Source organism: Mixophyes fleayi, chromosome 11 (genome assembly GCF_038048845.1).
Source record: "Mixophyes fleayi isolate aMixFle1 chromosome 11, aMixFle1.hap1, whole genome shotgun sequence".
Lineage (NCBI taxonomy): Eukaryota > Metazoa > Chordata > Amphibia > Anura > Limnodynastidae > Mixophyes > Mixophyes fleayi.
The window spans coordinates 93,349,747-93,369,213 of NC_134412.1; the positions used below are offsets into that span (position 1 = coordinate 93,349,747).

General features: G+C 43.9%; 2 protein-coding genes across 2 annotated transcripts in view; one reads left to right on the forward strand and one right to left on the reverse strand.

Moving 5' to 3' along the window:
* Positions 1-3,274: 3,274 nt before the first annotated feature.
* DDX25 (DEAD-box helicase 25) lies at positions 3,275-18,414 on the reverse strand. Its single transcript, XM_075190353.1, has 6 exons — positions 18,299-18,414; positions 16,463-16,640; positions 11,731-11,968; positions 10,503-10,665; positions 5,651-5,839; positions 3,275-3,793 (listed from the first exon to the last, which is right to left on the reverse strand). The coding sequence occupies exons 1-6, from the start codon at positions 18,351-18,353 to the stop codon at positions 3,732-3,734; spliced, it is 885 nt and encodes a 294-aa protein (XP_075046454.1). The 5' UTR covers positions 18,354-18,414; the 3' UTR covers positions 3,275-3,731.
* Positions 18,415-18,784: 370 nt separating this feature from the next.
* VSIG10L2 (V-set and immunoglobulin domain containing 10 like 2) overlaps positions 18,785-19,467 on the forward strand; it is a 53,761-nt gene continuing 53,078 nt past the window's right edge. Inside the window, exon 1 of the mRNA XM_075189676.1 lies at positions 18,785-18,828. Coding sequence (XP_075045777.1) covers positions 18,785-18,828 — 44 coding nt within the window. The remainder of the gene's footprint in view (positions 18,829-19,467) is intronic.

Below are 19,467 nucleotides of genomic sequence, written 5' to 3' on the forward strand. Positions count from 1 at the left end.
GGATTTAGTATCTGTGTTTTGTCTAAATATAGGACATTATCAGAAAACTTTTCCATGGATAACAGGCATTGGGTGTGCACCATACCTGTAATATATCCTGCTTATTCCCCTAACCCAGTCCTCAGGGCTCCCTAACAGTGCAGGTTTTGTGGATTGCATGTGACATAATTAGGATCACCTGTGGATCTGTTACAATGTGTCAGTCAGTAATGACTACACCTGTGCTCCAGCAAGGAGATATGGAAAACCTGTGCTGTTAGGGAGCCCTGAGGAAACATATATATATATATATATATATATATATATATATATATATATTCATATTCTATCCCCAGAACCACAACCAATGATCACACACACCAACTGTGGTCGCTGGCTGACTAAGTCAGACGCATCTCAATCATTCCTTGGCCATGGATGGAGTCCAACTTAAGGCTCCCAGTGAATTTGTGAATCATTTGTTAGCAATCAGATTGTGACGTGTGCCTCAGTTGTACATTGATGTGAGTTGTGGGTACAGACTTGCAGTAGTTTGTTTGCAAACAAAAACAAGGGGTGGTGGCCTGTTATTATGCAGCCCAGAGATACATTATATAATCTTACACCATCTAGCAACTTCCTCCACCCTGATGTAATCGTCCAAACCAGACTTTGTGGTGAATGCTCCTGACAGTTTGTCAGGACTGTTAAATTGGGCTAAAGCCCTTATCTGTTCTATTGCAGCTGCTCTGCCATAGGGCAATATTTATACCCAATCCATTCCCCTGGAGGAGGAACTCTCCAGTCGGTGGCCCCATATCTCTCCAACGGGACACCATCCACCGCATCATTACGTCTTAAGTGGCTTATTAATAAATGACTGCAAGAATAATGTCTAGTTCAAACCCAATGTCCTCCTTGCCAACGATGGACAGGGCACTAAATTTATTGGGCGGGTCTCATTCTTTCAAATGTCGCCACACTGAGACGCACAGCATGAAGGCTGGTAATTGGCTCATGTGCTTGACCATCTCGGTCCATTCCATTGGGTAGCACACACCCTGGTCAACTCTTGAGACTTCAGCCAACAGCAGGAAGCCTCTGCTCGCCTCAGGGTGTCTCCTGCCCTAAATAATGGTTAACAGGGGCAAACCACCCCACAGTATCCACCTGCACTGAAGCTTCAGCTTTGCTTCCACATTTATTAGCACACCCAGTGAACATTATCCTGTTCTGAATTAATCGATTAATATATATATCTCTATCCAGTAGAGGGAGTCAATACCACTTGCTTAAATGCTCAGTACTGCTCCCTGCTGACCTGTCACAGGACAGCTTGTATTTCTTTCAAAATTGGAGCTAAGCTCCCTTGCAATGTTTTCCTAACCAGATATGTGAGGAGTCAAAGTTTTTAAAAGTTCTGGTCCCTACTGTTCTCATTCTATCCACATTAATGTAGTCTAGTCAGTCCTTTCTATTATAACATCCCACAGAAATCATAAACCCTCCCTATACAGCTTCCTCTTTTCACAAGAAAGGAGGGCAAACCCAATAGGTCTGTTGTACCATTACTGAGCCCACTGTGGAAAGCATCAAGCCCTGAGTCTGAATACACCTTATCACCAGAGACCCACCACATTATCAACTGGAGGGATGTGATATCAGCTTTCCAAGGAGGTGCAGTGCAACAAATACTAAATAGCAACTATTAGCACATGCACAGACATTCTGGAACAGACCAAATCGGTTTGCTCCAAGAAAAAAAATTGTCTCTGTTGTCAAAGGAAATATGGATGAAATAAAAGACCACGTAGAACACTGAGAATCCAAGCAAAATAAGTTCATTCTTAACATGTCAGAATCCATTGTCCATGCTGACCTATTTGCTTATCTGTAGGACATGTTCATCCAGTTAATTCTTGACATGCCCAAGTGCACCAGGTTTAAGCACTGTACCCCAAACCAACAACAGATGGGCCTCTGAACAAGGACATCACACAAACTATGAAGGTCATGAGAGCTTACTGTGCAGTATTACATAACACTCCCGATGCACTGACCCCGCAAGGAACAAGCCTATTTAACGCGATACATCAAGGCTCTTTTCGACCCTTCCACCATCAGGAAGGAATTAGTTATCTCCAAACTAGGTAAAACCCCCAATGTCTGCAGCAGTTACAGGCCTCTATCGTTTAAAGTTTAACCTCCAGCTATTTGTATTTGGGGAAGGTCATGACCATCCATGACCCATGTGGCTCAAGTCAGGTTTATCTCTGAATGACAAGCATCGGATAATATTCAACCTACTATAGACTTAATTTGCTACCAAACTCCAGTTCCTTGTGGCTGCTGGGAGGGCCTCATACAAGGTATCATGGCCGTTTAGGGTTTCGGCCTACTGAGGCCTTCATCGTAACATTGTCAAAGATGGGGGCAGCCTTCTATTTTAACCCCTTTGCCTCTGTCCTGGCTAATGGGTTCGCCTTAACCTCCTTCCCCAATTGTAATGGCACGAGCCAGGGTTGCCTCTTGCCCTCCTCATGATGGAGCCACTGGTGGCTATAATCAGAACATTTCAGGCATTCATGTTGGTCCATAGGAGTAAGTCAATGCTGTATGGGTTAATTTTGAACTGCCAGCTATTTTTTTTTTTACCGATATCCACACTCCCACACCAAGGACATTTAATCCCAATCTATTGCCCAGCTGGAGATTTGTCAGAAAGGACAAATGCTACAAAATAACTACTCCTAGCACTATGTACCCTTGTAAAACAATCTTAAATTCCCTCCAAGACTAAAACCTCACATCTTCCAATTCTGGATTTATCAAGGAGCAAGATTCCTGCTGGACGATTTTCCTTTTTACACACACACAATTGAGGCCTGAATAAATGTTATTGCAACGGAATTGCATTCCTACAACCTCAGAACACAGATTTCATGTTCTCCGTTACCTCTCTACAATGATTCACATTGTCAAAGTCTGGTCCGATTACTGAAACACAACACAAAGCTTTCATTGCAGTAAGGACAGTCATTTGGATATAGGTGGTCTCAGTATAATTGCTGTGAGTCTGTCTATAAAGATTTAATGATACCTAGATTTAGAGTTTTGCTGCCTCTCTTGTACACCTGATGCAGAGACTGATATTTCCACCATGACATGTTCTATCTGGTTATTAGACACTATCATGTATTCTCTATTAAGAACAAATACATGACTAGTTTGGACTAGATACAAAACACCCGCATGTGTGTTTGGAACAAGATGAATTTTAATACCACAAAATCAGTAATAAGAAAAGTTGAAACCTTTAATTTGTATCCCAAATAAATGTGTACGCTGAACATTAATATAACAAACAAAATGCTAAATAATGTCCATAAAATATCAGAGGACACAAAATGATACCACAAACATTACAAATGTCACATGACAATGGACTTTTACATCAACATATTTACAAAGAGAAAAATTAAAAGATTCTGGCTGAATAAATCATTCCAAACTGCATTCCCCGGTAGAGTGAAAAAACGACCCTCTCCAGGTCCCGGGGGCCCTCTGTGCATACGTTTATCCCCGGTCAACAAAAATATTTATGTGCGAGAACAAAAAATTATAAAGTGCAACAAAACATTGTGTGGGAAGGAAGCTACAAAGGACACATTTGTAGCATCTCTCACAGGTATTTACAACCTCAACACCTAAAACATAGCAACAGTTTCATATCTGAATTATGCACATACTATTTAGTGACATAACTTCTCCATCTCGTCCAAGTCGCCCGTGTTCAGTTTCTTGATTCTTGTGTCTGAAAAGGAAACAATCATTTTATTTTGCTACGTAGAAGTCATTTTCAGACCTGATGGGACTATTTAGTTATAACATCAATTATTGTGATGAAGTGTCAGAACCACAGTGTTCTTTTCTCCAACGCCCTATTGGGGTCCCAGGAATCAGGCACTTAAACATTTAAATCTGTGAGTGTAGCTCCACCCCTGCTATGCCCCTCCCACAGGAAGAGAACTCCGTTTAGTTTTATTGCCCTTAGAAGTTGGGCACGCTTTTCAGGTTTCCTGCCCTGGATTTAGATAGATTTTTTTTTCTTTATTACTACAGAATCTGGAAGACTTGTGTTCCTTGGTGTAAAACTCACCAATTTCCCACGTCACGGTTGAACCTTTCCAGGTTACTAGCCTTCTTTCAGGTAGGTGTAGACAAAGGATTACGTTTAGCCTCCTTGAAGTTGCAAGTTTCCGCCCTGTCTATTTACTTCCAGCGCAAGTTGGCTCTTTTGCCAGAAGTTCACACTTTCCTACAGGGAGCGCTTCACAAATCTTCCCCCGTTTGTACACCCGGTGGAACCTGAATCTGGTTCTTTAGGCATTGGTCCAACAACCATTTGAACCTTTAGATTCAACAGACCTTCGATATCTCACTTGGAAGGTTGCATTTCGGCTGACAGAGTCTTCGGTACGGCGAGTATCCGAGTTGGGGGCTTTGTCTTGTGTTCCCCCTTCCATGTTTTCCATGAGGATCGGGCAGTACTTCGTACCAAGCCCTCCTTTGTTCCTAAAGTTGTTTCTCGTTTTCACATGAATCAAGAAATAGTAGTTCCTGAAGTCTAGGTCTTTAGATCAGTCCTTGCTATTGTTAGACGTGGTTAAGTGTTACGTAGCCCGCACGGCAGGTTTGTGTAAAACCACAGCTCTATCTGTGTTGTATGATGCACCCAGACGTGGTTGGCCTGCCTCCAAGGTGTCTTTAGCTCGCTGGATCACTTCCACCATCAGGTTGGCTTATATGAAGACAGCTAGGCCGGTGGTCAGACGGTTTGTCTGCTCACTCAACCAGGGTGGTAGGTGCCTCTTGGGTGGCGCATCATGGAGCTTCGGCTGGACGGTTGGCCAGGCCAGCTACGTGGTCTTCTGAATTTTACAGACTGCAGGGTTTTGCATCTCAGGATGCTAGCTGTGGCTGTAAAGTTGTGTGTGCAGCCGTTATCAGAACAGTCCCTCCCTTAGGGGTGACTTTGGTATGTCCCCTATGTTCCTCAGTGTCCCCCCAATAGGATATAAGAGAAAATAGGATTTTTGTACTCACCGTAAAATCCCTTTCTCGTAGTCCATTGGGGGACACTGTGCCCACCCTTGCTCTAAAAGTTTTACAAGTTGACTATGTTGTGTGTGTTGGTTGACTTACTTTGACCGTCCTTTGGGCTTTGTTGTTAGACATAAACCAAGTTCTTACTGTGGGAGGGGCATAGCAGGGGTGGAGCTACACAGAGTTAACTGTTTAAGCGTCTGACTCCCGAGACCACCAGCTATACCCCTATGTTTCAGTGTCCCCCAGTGGACTATGAGAAAGGGATTTTACGGTGAGTACAAAAATCCTATTTTTTTGACATCTGATTTTGTTCTAGTAACCAAATACATCTGGTTTTCCCCATTTTCCATAGCAGTATATTGTCCAACTAGTAGGCCTCCAAGGCTTCTCTAGTAGTCCCTACTTTCCCTGATAGCCTCAATAAAATATTGTAGTACACAGTATTCGGTCCAATAATATTGTCTATGGCCCCCTCCTCCTAGACCTGCATGAGGAATATAGCCCCCGTCTGCCTCACGAGATTCCCTAGCTGAATATATTACAGAGTGCAGTAATTACTTACCAAAATGCTCTTCGATGTCACGGAGCATATATAAGCAACATTTTTCCACCAGATTCACAGCCACGCCCTTTTTACCAAATCTGCCGGTACGACCAATCCGGTGTAGGTATGTCTCGTAATCTATAAAGCCATCTATAGTCAAAGGTAGGTCAAAATTCACTACGATTGACACTTGGGCCACATCAATTCCTATAAAAAAGAATTTTTAAATTATTTATATATTCCATCAGGCTGTTTTTATGGCTGGTTTCTGGTCGTTGTTACAATTAATTCCACAATGGCATCTTCAACAATACAGCTACACCAATTGGTTTCTTAAAGAGTACAACAAAAAAAACTAAACACAAACTAGAATTTTCAGCACCCTCTGCTACCCACTGCAATGTGGGTGCCACTTGCCTTAAATAGCCAAATATGGCAATATTGAAATAACCAGTAACTTTATTTAAATATTATGGGCCCGAGTCATTGAGTAAAGCAAAAAAAAAAAAAAGGAGTAAGTTTTCTCCTGGACAAACCATGTTACAATGCAAGGGGTGCAAATTAGTTTATTATTTTGCACATAAGATAAATACTGTCTGTTTCTTCATCTTACACACAAATACTTGATAGCTTTATTTTTACACCGAAATTTAAAGTTGATGTAGGACATGTCCGGCCCCAAATTTTACATTTACCTCCTCTCCAATGCAACATGCTTTTGCCCAGGTGCAAAGTTACACCATTTTTATGCTTTGCTCTCTTTAAGGACTCAGGCCGTATGACTTGAGTGACAATGAGCAGGCGGGAGGGTCTTGTGTGCATCAGACAGTCGGCTACGTCTTCCAAACCCCGGAGATAAGTGTAAAGAGGAAGGCTTAATCTCCAGAGCACGGAGATGACCACGGCCTTGCTTGAAAGAATCAGAGCTTCACAAACCATACCATTAAGCCAGCTCCTTTAGGGTCTGAAAAAAAAAAAAAAAGAAGCCAAAGAGCAAGACGCTGTGATTGGTCTAAAGAGAACTGACCAGAACATTTAGAGCCAATTTGGGACAATGACCAAAGCCCACAACCCCTTTGAAGAATTCAGGGTTGTGATGACAAACTGGAATGTTCATTAAATGGACAGCACACCTGTGAGATAAGCCCCATGATCCTGCATCATAGGGAGGGAGCATGCAATCCAGTTGTAACACCAGCAGATCTACTCTTTGTTGCATCCAGCTGTTCATGAAATCGTGCAAGACTTCTGGATGAAGAGACCACTTACCTGGGTCTAAGTGATGTCTTTGCTGAACTGTTGGGAGTCCAAGACCACTCCTTCCATTCTGAATGTAAGAAGCCAGATGCATCTGCTTCACCCTGGGTGTGTCATTCCGCAGAAGTTCCTAGAATTGCTCCACCCATTTGAAAGCTTTCCAAGTAACCTAAGTGGAGGTGCAGACTGGCCGAAGAGCAGAAGTAGAGGTGGAAAAAAGGCTTTAGAGAAGGCACGACAGCCTAAAGTCCAACGTTTCCATGAAGAGTGCTGAATCAGTAATCACTGTCCTCTAACTACGAGACCAGAGGGTCCACTACTGGTTAGGATTCCCATAACGTCAGGTCATACTGGGAGAAGTGTTATAGCTGTCCAATAATGTCACAAAGCAGGAAAATATAGTTATCCACGTTTTCCTGTGACCGCCACTATCTTCTAATGAAGTGATTTTAAGTCCTTTTGATCGGCACGGATAACTGGCAGAGAATTACCATTTATTCAATTGGGACTTTCAAACCAGTTCTCATTATCTGAAAGAGTGCAGGATTGACAGCCCTGCAGGTTTCTCTACTAATTTGTGGCAGGTGAGATGCTGCCTTTCCTATGGAAGCTACCAAAGATCTTTAGCAACTCCCTCACAGTCAGGAGGATTTAACATACTATCCACATAAAGGTATATCTGAGAGTGGCTGCACTAATCATCTAACACGGGTGCAATGTTTGTATTTACACTGAACTTTTGGGCTAATACAGTACTCGTCATCTAACCAGAAGCGGGACCCGCTATAACCATTCATCACTGCGGGACACCATCTGCTGCTAACAGTAAGCCGCAATATCAAAGACTCTGGTAAGAGACTGTTTCTTTTAGCTGTTGAAGCCTGTTTATCGTTTCACTGATCTTGCTATAAGCATTTGGTCACTGCACTCCATGGAATCATCAGCTTTATCCAAGGTTTCACTTGGTCATTGGCACTTTTACACACTTAATAGTCCCACTGCTGTCCATCCAAATGGATTGAGTATTATTCTCCGATTTTGCCGTTATATTATTGACTCTTGGTAGGTAGGTATGTATGTATGTATGTATGTATGTATGTATGTATGTATGTATGTATGTATGTATGTATGTATATATATATATATATATATATATATATATATATATATATATATATATATATATATATAATGACCAGCTATTGCAGTCAATTTGTTTGATATCAAGTGGCGCTACCACAGTGTTTTACCAGTTCATTGTGATTGTTTTACCATTGTAAACTTTTTGGTGCTTCCTCACTGGCAGCACACCCCATTTCTAAGAAAGCAAAAATTAAGAGGCTTAGGGTCCTGAATGATGAGAACTGAAAGAACCTCCCCGATAGAACCTTTGACAGATTTGGACCCTGCAAGAGACTTGTTGCAGTGATGCATTCAAATTATTCTCATCCTCGTCATCCCTAGACTTGCCATCATCAACCAAGGAGGCATCATATCCAAAATAGTGGAAATGGGGGAAAGCTTGCTTGTGCTTTGAAAATTGCCGTTCCTGGAGACCCTAGACCAGGCCTGTCCAACCTGCGGCCCTCCAGATGTTGTGAAACTACAAGTCCCAGCATGCCCTTCCAGCTATCATCTGGTTGTCTACCAGCAAAGTATGCTGGGGCTTGTAGTTTCAAAACACCTGGAGGGCCGCAGGTTGGACAGGCCTGCCCTAGACCTCAGTAAATTCAAAATGCACTGGGACAGGCATTTGGTCCATTCAGATTCAAGGACGGACATGTTTATAGAACCTGTCACCACCCACAGTGCAAGAATTGGGAAACAGGAAAATTGATCCATAGACACTGGAGGGGGATCAGGCCCAGCTCTCCTGGTAGGTGCTATGTGAGCACGGCACGTCGTACAGAGGTTGTTTGGTCTGGCATTTGTTGATATGTAAATGTGGACCACTAAGGTGGAAGGTTTTTAGACTTGTATTAAGTACCGGCTCTTGAGAATCATATACAACAGAGTATACCCAGGTAAAAGAAGAGCAAACTGTGCTACCACAATCTGAACCCCCAAGCTGTTACCAGGGATAGAGAACGTGTGTAATAAGAAGTAGCACTTTGTAGTGATAGACTGAGGAGCAGAGTAGTCATCAGGTAGTCGAGGATACGGTGTCGCTTTCTGAATCTGTACTGCTAACCAGCTGCAGTCAATGAGCCACGATACGTGGCTTAAGTGGTTAATAGGCTGCTACAATGATGGTGCCAGGATGCTGCAGACATGTTGCTTGTAGGTGGGTGAAAATAGTGGAAGGCTGTTCAAACAGCACAACCGTTTGGCCATTCTCAGAAACCTGAAATTGGATGTTATGATAGTTGTATGTAAGCGGCCATCTTGTAGGTGTAAGGAAGTCAGATGTCCACGTGGAGGTTTGGTATAGATTGTGGACCTTATACATTCCATATGAATGCCTAGGCTCTTCCAACACCTACTTGTATATGGCCACATGTCCTCATTCTGGAGAGGGATTAGATCACTCCTCCTCCAACCAGTGTGGCATTATAAGGGAACAAGGTTCTAGGCACTGCCACACGTTACTTCACTAGAAGATACCGGCTCGTCTGCCAGATCTCGTACGGTGACACGGATCTTACACTGTAACCAGAACAAAAAAAAGGGCTGACAAGTAGAACCCCTATATCAAGACAAAACTTTAGCCTAATCATCCTCATTCTGCTCCAGTATTTTACTGAACTATAACTGATGATTCTTAGAATTATCGCTATCCAGGATCTAAGCAGGTTCAGAATCCCTGACCTGACTGAAGACAAAGCCAAATTGGAGGAGGTGGTCACATCAATGATGTATTTATAACCAGTAGTCTAAAGCAGGCCTGTCCAACCTGCGGCCCTCCAGATGTTGTGAAACTACAAGTCCCAGCATGCCCTTCCAGCTATCAACAGGTTGTCTACTGGCAAAGCATGCTGGGGCTTGTAGTTTCACAACACCTGGAGGGCCACAGGTTGGACAGGCCTGGTCTAAAGGATAGAAGGCAAGTGTCTCCCCACTGACATCTATAGAGGGTCTTCTTGATAGAACCCTCGGCCTTACTCCATACTGTAAAAATTATGATACAAAATGAACAATATATAACTGGGAAGACAAGTTGGGGAACTGGCAACTGGACAATAAACAACCACCCTCCCTAAAAAAAAAAAAAAAAAAAAAAAAAAAGGATTTAATTAGCAGAGTCCAGTGAGATAAAGTAACTATTAACTTCATAATTTATTTATATAGCGCCACTAATTCCGCAGCGCTGTACAGAGAACTCACTCACATCAGTCCCTGCCCCATTGGAGCTTACAGTCTAAATTCCCTAACACAAACACGATTAATTTTTTTAGCAGCCCATTAACCTACCAGTACGTTTGTGGTTTTTTTTGGAGTGTGGGAGGAAACCGGAGTACCCTGAGGAAACCCACGCAAACACGGGGAGAACATACAAACTCCACCCAGATAAGGTCATGGTCGTGAATTGAACTCATGACCCCAGTGCAGTGAGGCAGAAGTGCTAACCACTGAGCCACAGTGTTTATCTAGAAGGTAAAATAAAGAGGCTTACCTCGAGCACAGACGTTTGTAGTGATGAGGACTTTCTCCTTGCCCTCGCGAAATCTCTTGATAATTTCAGCTCGATCTGCCACTGTGAGCTCTCCACTTAGCAGCGCCACGCAGTGTCCATCGTTAACCATTTCACGGGAAAGCCAATTGGCTGTTCTGCGTGTCTGGTTAGAAATAAATATTCATGATAAAAAAAATAAAAAAAATTAAGTGAGCACGACAGAAAGAGAAACAAACAAAGTTGCTGTCCTAAAGACAGAGCATGACGTAAGGTTATGGAAAAGCATCTCTGGTTGACCAGAAACTGAGATGTCACAGAGTCCAGCTCGCTGCTGCTGGCTGGTAAAATGCCTGGGGTACAACTGAACAATTATAGCCTTGCAAATAAAATGTGTTAACATATCAATGTTCCTGACCCATATTATCAGGGCAAAGTTACAAAGATCAAATTGCTATGTACTAATAAAAACATTTTTAATATAGAAAAGTTGACCTACACATTTTACTTGAGTGGCCTTTAAACTCAACTTGAGGGTCTTGCCTAGATCAATAGTGACACAGAATATCTTTATTAAGGATACTAGACAGTTCCAAATCTTAGACAGAATATTGCTTTTAGGTTTATAAAGATACGCAGGAAAAGGTTTCAAAAACTTGGTCTATAGCAGTGTTGGCTAACCTGTGACTCTCCAGATGTTGTGAAACTACAAGTCCCTTCATACCCTTCCAGCAATAAGCTGCTATATATTGGCAAAGCATGCTGGGACTTGTAGTTTCACAACACCTGGAGTGTCACAGGTTAGCCAACACAGGTCTATAGAGTGCTTTCCCCCCTACTCCTTTTTGGATCAAAGCGGTTAGTAGTAGCTATGGGAACATGGTAAAACCAGGGCAAGGCAATATCAACTGTCCTCAGGCAAAGCACTTGTACTACACTTCTGCAAATCCTATTTCTTATTTGAAGTGCTGTAGGGCAGCGAATTCAGGTCACCCCAATACCAACTGATCCACTTAATGGATCACCTGATGTGGTCACATAGTTCATGAAGAATCATGTCCGTCAACTTTGACAAGAGTACAGCATCCACTTTAATTCTGTTGTATTTAATGATTTTTCAGGCCATGAACCACATCATACTGTAGAGTCAATGACAGAGAGGCAAACGGCAACAGCTTAAAAGAAAAGTTCTAAGCAAAAAACATCAAATTGAAAAGTGTGTTTGTTATACCTGACAAAAGATGATCGCTTGAGCGATCGTGATTGTGCCATAGATGTTACACAGAGCCCGGTATTTGTGTTCCTCATCTTCACAGGCATCATAAAACTGCTGAATATTATTAAGTGTCAGCTCTTCTTTTTTCAGTTTTATGATGTTAGGATCTGGCACAATTCTCTCCGCAAAGCACCACACAGACTCCTCAAACGTAGCAGAAAACAGCAGCATCTGGCAGTTTTGCGGCATTGCTCTGTGAATAGGACATCACATATAAGATTACTAGACATACTTCAGCAATATCAGGAAAAAGAAAAGCAAAGCAGGCGCACAAAAACTACAACAAATGTCAACAGACAAGAGAACTCAGGTTTCAAGCTTGGCAAGTATTTCTCAAGCTGGCCACACATGGGTCGATCCTGCCAGTCTGTGTGAGCAACGAGCAACAGGATCAGTGCTCAATTTGGCCAAACTCAAACTGCTAATTGGGCAAAAAGAGGATTTATGTACTTACGTTAAATCCGTTTCTCTTATTCCGTCTGGGGGACACTGCTTACCATGGGGACGTTCTAGAGCAGCTCCCTAAGGGTGGGACTACTCTGAAAGCCCCACTCGTAAAGCACTACGAGCGAAATTTGCATCCGCGGAAGCAAATATATTAAACTGGAAAACCTTTGTAAAGGTGTGGACAGAGGACCAGGTGGCTGCCCTGCAAAGCTAGTCTGCAGAAGCCCCATATCTCGCTGCCCAAGACACCCCTACCGATCTGGTAGAATGGGCCGTAAGTCTCTCTGGCAACGGACGGTTAGCCTTATGTAAGCTTGCCTAATGGTAGCCGTAATCCATTTTGCAATGGACTGTCTTGAGGCTGGCTAGCCTCTTATTAGCATCATAAAGAACAAACAAGGAAACCGTACGCCTCATTAGAGAAGTTCCTTTGACATAAACGCGGAGAGCCCTAACCACATTTAACTTTTCCATAGACTCAATCCGAATGTAAAGTGGGAGAAAAGACTGGAATTACAATTTCCTGTTTCAGATGGAAAGCCGAAACTACTCTAGGAACAAAGGAAGGGAGGGTTCTCAAACGCTCTGTCCTTTGTGGAAAATCAGATATGGTTCCCGGCAAGACAGAGCTCCTAATTCTGAAACCCTACACGCAGATGCAATAGCCAAAAGAAAGAGGACCTTCCAGGTCAACCACTTCAAATCTGCCACAAATAATGGTTCAAAGGGAGGCCCTTTAAGCATGTCCAGCACCAGGTTGAGATCCCATGGGGCTGTAGGCGGAACATAGGGAGACTGAATATGCAAGGCTCCCTGAAGGAAAGTCCTAATATCTGGCAAATCCACTAATTTCAGGTGAAAAAAAGACTGAAAGTGCCGATACCGGAACTTCTAGGGAACCTAAACGAAGGCCTGCTTCCAGGCCATCTAGAAGAAAAGCCAATAAACAAGGGAGACGAAAGGAGGACGTGTGACATGTCCTATTTTCGCACCATCTGATATAGGCCTTCCAAATCCGGAGATAGGTGCGAGCTGAGACCGGCTTTCTGGCTCGCATCATAGTGTTCGCCACGCTGGAGGAAAAAAATACTTCTAGCCCTCCAGAGGCTGGCTTAAACAGCCATGCCGTTAAACGGAGCCGAAGTAAATTCTGGTGACGGAAGGGACCCTGCAGGAGCAGGTCGTCTCGAGATGGAAGAGGAATTCCCTGTCCTTCTGCCATAGAGATAATTTCCGCGTACCAGACTCGGCGCGGCCATGAGTGAGCCATTAGAATTACTGGCAGACCTCCCTGCCTTACTCGTCTGAGTACGCGAGGAAGCATGGGGATCAGAGGAAACAGGTATCCCAACCTGAACTCCCATGACATCCACTAAGGGGTCTCTTGCCCTTGCGCAGAACTTGTGAACCTTTTTGTTGTGTCTGGAGGCCCTGAGATCTATGTCCGGAAGACCCCATCTCTGAACCATGGACTGGAAAACCTCCGGATGGAGTGACCACTCCCCGTTCTGCCCAAACCAAAATTTGAGCTGCAATGCACTCCTGGCTCCTCCCTGCCTGTTGACATATGCCACGGCTGTGGCATTGTCTGACAACTCCGACAGGGTGGCCCTGGAGGAGGGGCTGGGCCCCCCGGAGGGCCAGTAGAATTGCCTTCAACTCCAGCACGTTTATGGATAGGGCCGATTCCTGAACCGACCAAAGTCCCTGGAACCTGAGGTGCAGGATTACCGCCCCCCCAACCTTTTAGGCTGGCGTCAGTCGTGGCTATGATCCAAGACCATGGAGCAAAACACCTGCCCACTGTCTTGTGATCCTGAATCAGCCACCACAGAAGTGAATCTCTCACCCTGGAGATAGAGAGATTCTCTGGAGATCCAAACGTAGGTGGGATCCTGACCATTCATCCACAGATCCCACTGAAGACATCGAAAATGGGCTCGACCGAAGGGGATGGTCTCGAAGGAGGCCACCATCTTTCCCAGCAGCCGCATGCACAAGTGCATTGAGGGGCTGGGAGAGGACAAGACCCGAGTAGTAATACTCTGAATAGAACTGATCTTCTCGACAGGCAGGAACATCCTTTGCTGGCTGGTGTCCATAATGAGCCCTAGGAAAACCATGCGTTGACACGAAACCATCTGGGATTTCCTTAAGTTTATTAGCCATCCATGGCCCTTGAGAACCGCCAAGGTGAGGGATAAGTGATGACGTAAGCAATTCTCCGTGGAGGATTTGATGAGCAGGTCGTCTGAATAGGGCACGACCTGAACTCCCTGAGGGTGAAGACATGCTTCCATAACTGACATGATCTTCGTGAAAACCCTCAGTGCCGTTGAGAGGCCGAAGGGAAGGGCCCGAAACGGATAGTGGAAGGATCCCACCGAGAATCTTAGAAGAGACTGATGTTGGATCCAAATGGGAATATGGAGTATGCATCTTTTATGTCTCTGGATGCCATAAACTGATTCTTCTCTAATCCGTTTATCACCGACTTTAGGGATTCCATCCGAAATTTGTCCACCTGTAAGTGCACATTGAGGCCCTTTAAGTTTAGGATAGGACGAAAGGAGCCGTCCGGCTCCTTGACCAGAAACAGGTTTGAATAAAACCCCTGTCCCTTCTGGTAAACTAGGACCCTGCAGATAACTGAGAAAAGAAGAGACGACACAATCCTGTATCGCCTGCCTTCTTGATGGATCTCGGGGAAGCGGGGTCATGAAGAAGCGATGTGGAACCGGGCCCAGCAGGTCTATCCTGTAACCCTCTGATATAATGCCCCGAATCCAAGAATCTCGGGGAGGACGCTGCCCACTGTTCCTGAAACAAAGACAGACGTCCCCCCACTGGCGCCCCTTCCAGGAGAACAGAGTGGTCGTCAGGACGCAGGCTTTTCCTGGGTCTTGGAGGCCTGGCGTCTAGCTGCAAACAAGGATTTCCCCCTGGCAGAGGAGCCTCGAGAATTGGGCTGTCTGCCTCTAAAGGACTGTCCTCTAGGCAAGGAGGTCCCCCGAAAAGGCTGACGAAAGGAGCTGACCCGAGGGTTTCTGCACCTGCTAGGGAATACCGGCAAGGAAGTACTTTTGCCCCCCATTGCCTGGGAGATCAGGGTATCCAATTCCGGACCGAACAAACCTGCTGCAGAAAAAGGAATGGTTTCCACAGACTTTTTTGATTCCGCATCTCCTTCCCAGTATTTCAGCCATAACGTTCTTCCTGCTGAAATAGATGCAGCCTGAATAGAAGAGGATACAGCCGCTGTGTTCTGGCCGCCTCATAAAGGGACCCCGATGCCTCCTTCAAATGCAAAGCCAGGGGAAGTAAATCAGAGTCCTGCAAGGCCTCTGCCAGCTGGTCTGCCCATGCTTCCATGGCTCTAGCCACCCAAGCCGAAGCAAATGTGGGCCTAAAGGAAGAACCCGCAGCCGTAAATATAGATTTCAGCTGGGATTCCACTCTGGTAAAATTTTAGGATTTGGTTAATAGTGAGAATCTAGGTGGTTTTGAGCCACAGACATAGTGTTTAGCTCTTACTGGTTATATTTGTGTTGTCCCCTAATAGAAACTGACATACTGGGGGCAGTCTAAATAAGTAATGAGGCTATGTGAGGAAAACAAAGTAAAATGCACTCTTAAATTATAGCTGTGTAACCACCATATAGAAACAATGTTACAAAGAACCCTGGTCATTATGGGGTAACGAAGGTCTAAGTAAATGTTATGGGGGGGGGGGGGTCCTAGTGCCTGGAAACCCCCCATCCAAGCCTGGGGCACTGTATAATTGAGGCGGCTGGACCCTGCTCCCGTTTCACACAGCTTTGCTTGAAAAGGGAGAGCTGTGTGCACCTAATAGTAGTGCACACAGCATTGCCCATGTATATTATGGGAATAGGAAGAGTTGGAGAGCAGCCAGGCACTGTCTAAAATTATAGCCATGCCCCCATGCATGCTGGTCACACCCATTGGTGGCGTGGTGTGGAAACCCCTCTCTACAAATCCTGCGTTTGCCCCCGACATGCAAACAATGTGTGGCCCGTGCAGAGATTCTGCAACTATGGCAGTGTTGTGTAATGACCAGTCATGCATATATGAGAACTGCAAGAGGGCACAGACAATCATTCATTGTGGTATACTATAACAGCCTTCAGCAATACCTACATTACAGAATTATCTGAACGAATTGTAACATGTTTCAGCATCTAATTACAGATATCAGATAATAGTTCCCACAGACACTTACCTCTTCACTCGGACACTATGGTCAAAATGGCCCTGAAAGCCGATCATGACATCTGCTTCATCCAACACAAACACACTGATATATTCCACCTTGATAAGCTTTAGTTTAAAGCACCAATCCATAACTGTTCCTGGGGTACCTACGATGACCTGAGCTTCTAATCTGCTTCCTCTTGATGCTGAGCAAGAAATGTAATAAGAATCTCTCATTAATAGCTTATATTTGTTATATGAAAACCATATTATTGTATGTACGCCTGAAATGCCCAAACTCAGTCCTCAAACGCTACCAACAGCTCATGTTTTCAGTATGTCTTTAATCGTGCACAGGTGAGTTAATCTATTTTTCTGAGTGAGTAAATATTCCACCTCTTTCGACAGACAGAGATCCTGAAAACATGACCTGCTGGTAGCGCTTTATTTGGATGAAGGGAATACATTTACTGTTTTCACCATACAGAAAGGAAGATTTTTGTAATCATGTTAATTCTACTTCTCAGATGCCCCAAAGAGACGCGAACAAAAGTGAGTGTTAGCTTTTACCGTACAAACAGTAAAAATGCGCAGCCACAATGTTACTTAGAATATCATGGCTAATTGAATCTGCCCCATATAGTCTAATATACAAATAAAATTAACCATAAATGTCATAGTGCACTATTTAAAGAAGTCTTCTGTACTACCCTAATGTGTAAGATAACATTTTTATTAATTTACAGATTTCTTAGCGTTTTGGTTATATAAACACCACTTTTATCACCTGTCTTTAGGCCGGCGCCTGGAGCACTGCAGAACGGAGGGTAGACTATGGGGCATATACAATTGTTGGCGTTTCCCGCTGCTGTAAAAATATTACCGTTATTACGGTAATTCTAAGACGGATTTCAGCTCGCAGCTCCCTGAGGTGCGAGCTGAAATCCAGCGTTAAAGGTACCACAGTAACGGTAATTACGCGCACTATTACGCGTCACGTAATGACGGTGCAAACGCCGCGTTACTTTTCCGAGTAACGCCAACAATTGAAGCCCCAATGTGTAACCTTTTACTAAGAGAATAGTGATATATTGCTCACTTTGTAAATGATGATGATTTATGGTAATAGAAGAACATATCACCACCATTTTTTGTTTGGTGCCACAAAACTCTGCAGCATCGGATGGATGCAACAACAAAACAGAACAAGTACATACAAGGATGTAGAAGGTGCAGACGTGAGGCAGAGTCGGGATCCTGAGCGTCAGCAATGACCGCCTAGAGCAGCGTTTCCCAAACCCAGTCCCCAGGGACCCCTAACAGGGCAGGTTTTCCAGGTGACCAGCGATATAATTCTACCTGTGGATTTGTTACATTGTGTCAGTCAGTAATAACCACACCTGTGCTCCAGCAGAGAGATATGGTAAACCTGCACATGTTAGCTGTCCCTGAGGACTGGGCTTGGGAAACACTGCTCTAGAGGATATTGTTACATTCATGAATACAGCTTACCAGAAGTTGTATTATTAGAAACAAAAATACCTTTGGGGGGGGGGGGGGGGGGGAGAAACACAAAGTCTTTGTATCAGTCTTATTTACTTTTGTTGTCCTGGGACACAAGTTATAGCTGCTATCTGGAAACAATTGTATTAAATATAAAGTACACAACAAAGCTGTTTCCTATCCCAGGGCCATGAATACATACAACTCTCCCCAATGACAACTACATTGCTGAAAAGCCACACACATGTAGCTTACCTACAGTAATAGTCTACAGGCAGTTGTCATGGCAATAAATGAGCATCACCAGCACTACATACATATACAACACATAAGTACAACATACTGTAACCAAGATACATACGTCTGTTCCCTCGTATAGCATAGAGAACATTAACTTCGCCCATGAACTTCCCCATCTGTTCTACCACTGCTCCTGTCTGCAAAGCCAGTTCAAACGTAGGACTGAGACAGACACACTGCGGGGAAAAAATGTTGATGATGTAAACAATTTATTTTATTTAAATGTACAACAAATGACACTTTCTGCGTTTCTGCTTCATTTGCTATATACTAAAGGACAGTAAAACGAAGCGTTTCAGAACCATAAAAGGTATAATGCCATTAGAGTTACCCTGACAGCTCCGATATATAGTAAAAGTATTATGTCCTCAGTCCATTACAGATAACCAAAACTGTTCCTATATACAGAGCTGAGATTGCAGTTTTTGGAGCTGCTGTGACATCATTGCCCCTGCCTCTGTCGACTTGTTAGCAAAAATATGGTGGGCAAAGTGATAATTCACCTCCAGCCTATACAACCTCTTGTAGAGGAGTAAAAGATAGTATGATGTACAAGAAACTAGAGTTACTTCATGTAGAATATTCAACTTTGTAATACAAAAGCCTTAGATATATACTGATGACAAACAGTGGCTTTGTCTACTCTCTCACTCCTCAATACCAGCATTGGTAACCAGTGAATTACAACCGCTGTGGCCAGTGCTTACCCCACATGTGACCACACAAAGCAATCTGTCAACACCATCTACAGCAAGTATTTGAGAGCTCACTAAAGCTGGGTACACACTACAGAAATTTCAACCAACTTTTTATGCCGAGCGATTTTACATGCGATCGATGGTCCGATCGCTCGGTCCATGGACTGCATACACACTAGTCTTGTTTAGGATGATAAAGGGAAGAGCGGACGTTCCTTTAGCGACTATTTACAGCCATGTTGTCGTGAGCAATGACTAATTTTGTTCTCACTGTTGTAGATCGGTCGGAAGGTTATACACACTACACAGCGGAAACGAGATTGGAACGAAAATATTAAACTGTACGACCAACCAAATGAGGCGACAATCGTCCATTTGGGCAGACTTTCATCCATCGTGTCACTGCACACACTGACCTGACTTTTGAACGAGCGGTCGTATGTCGGCTGATTGAGCAGATTATTGGATGAAAACTGTAGTGTGTACCCAGCTTAAAACAATTAGGCTGGGTACACACTACAGGGTTTTCAGA

What these genes read in the sequence shown, in the direction of transcription:
- DDX25 (XM_075190353.1), bottom strand. Translation starts at nt 18,353, where the DNA reads ATGGGGAAGTTCATGGGCGAAGTTAATGTTCTCTATGCTATACGAGGG. An exon ending in CATAGTGTCCGAGTGAAGAG is followed by an intron (nt 11,969 to 16,462) that starts GTAAGTGTCTGT and finishes TCCTATTCACAG; the next exon opens with AGCAATGCCGCAAAACTGCC. An exon ending in AAGCGATCATCTTTTGTCAG is followed by an intron (nt 10,666 to 11,730) that starts GTATAACAAACA and finishes ATTTCTAACCAG; the next exon opens with ACACGCAGAACAGCCAATTG.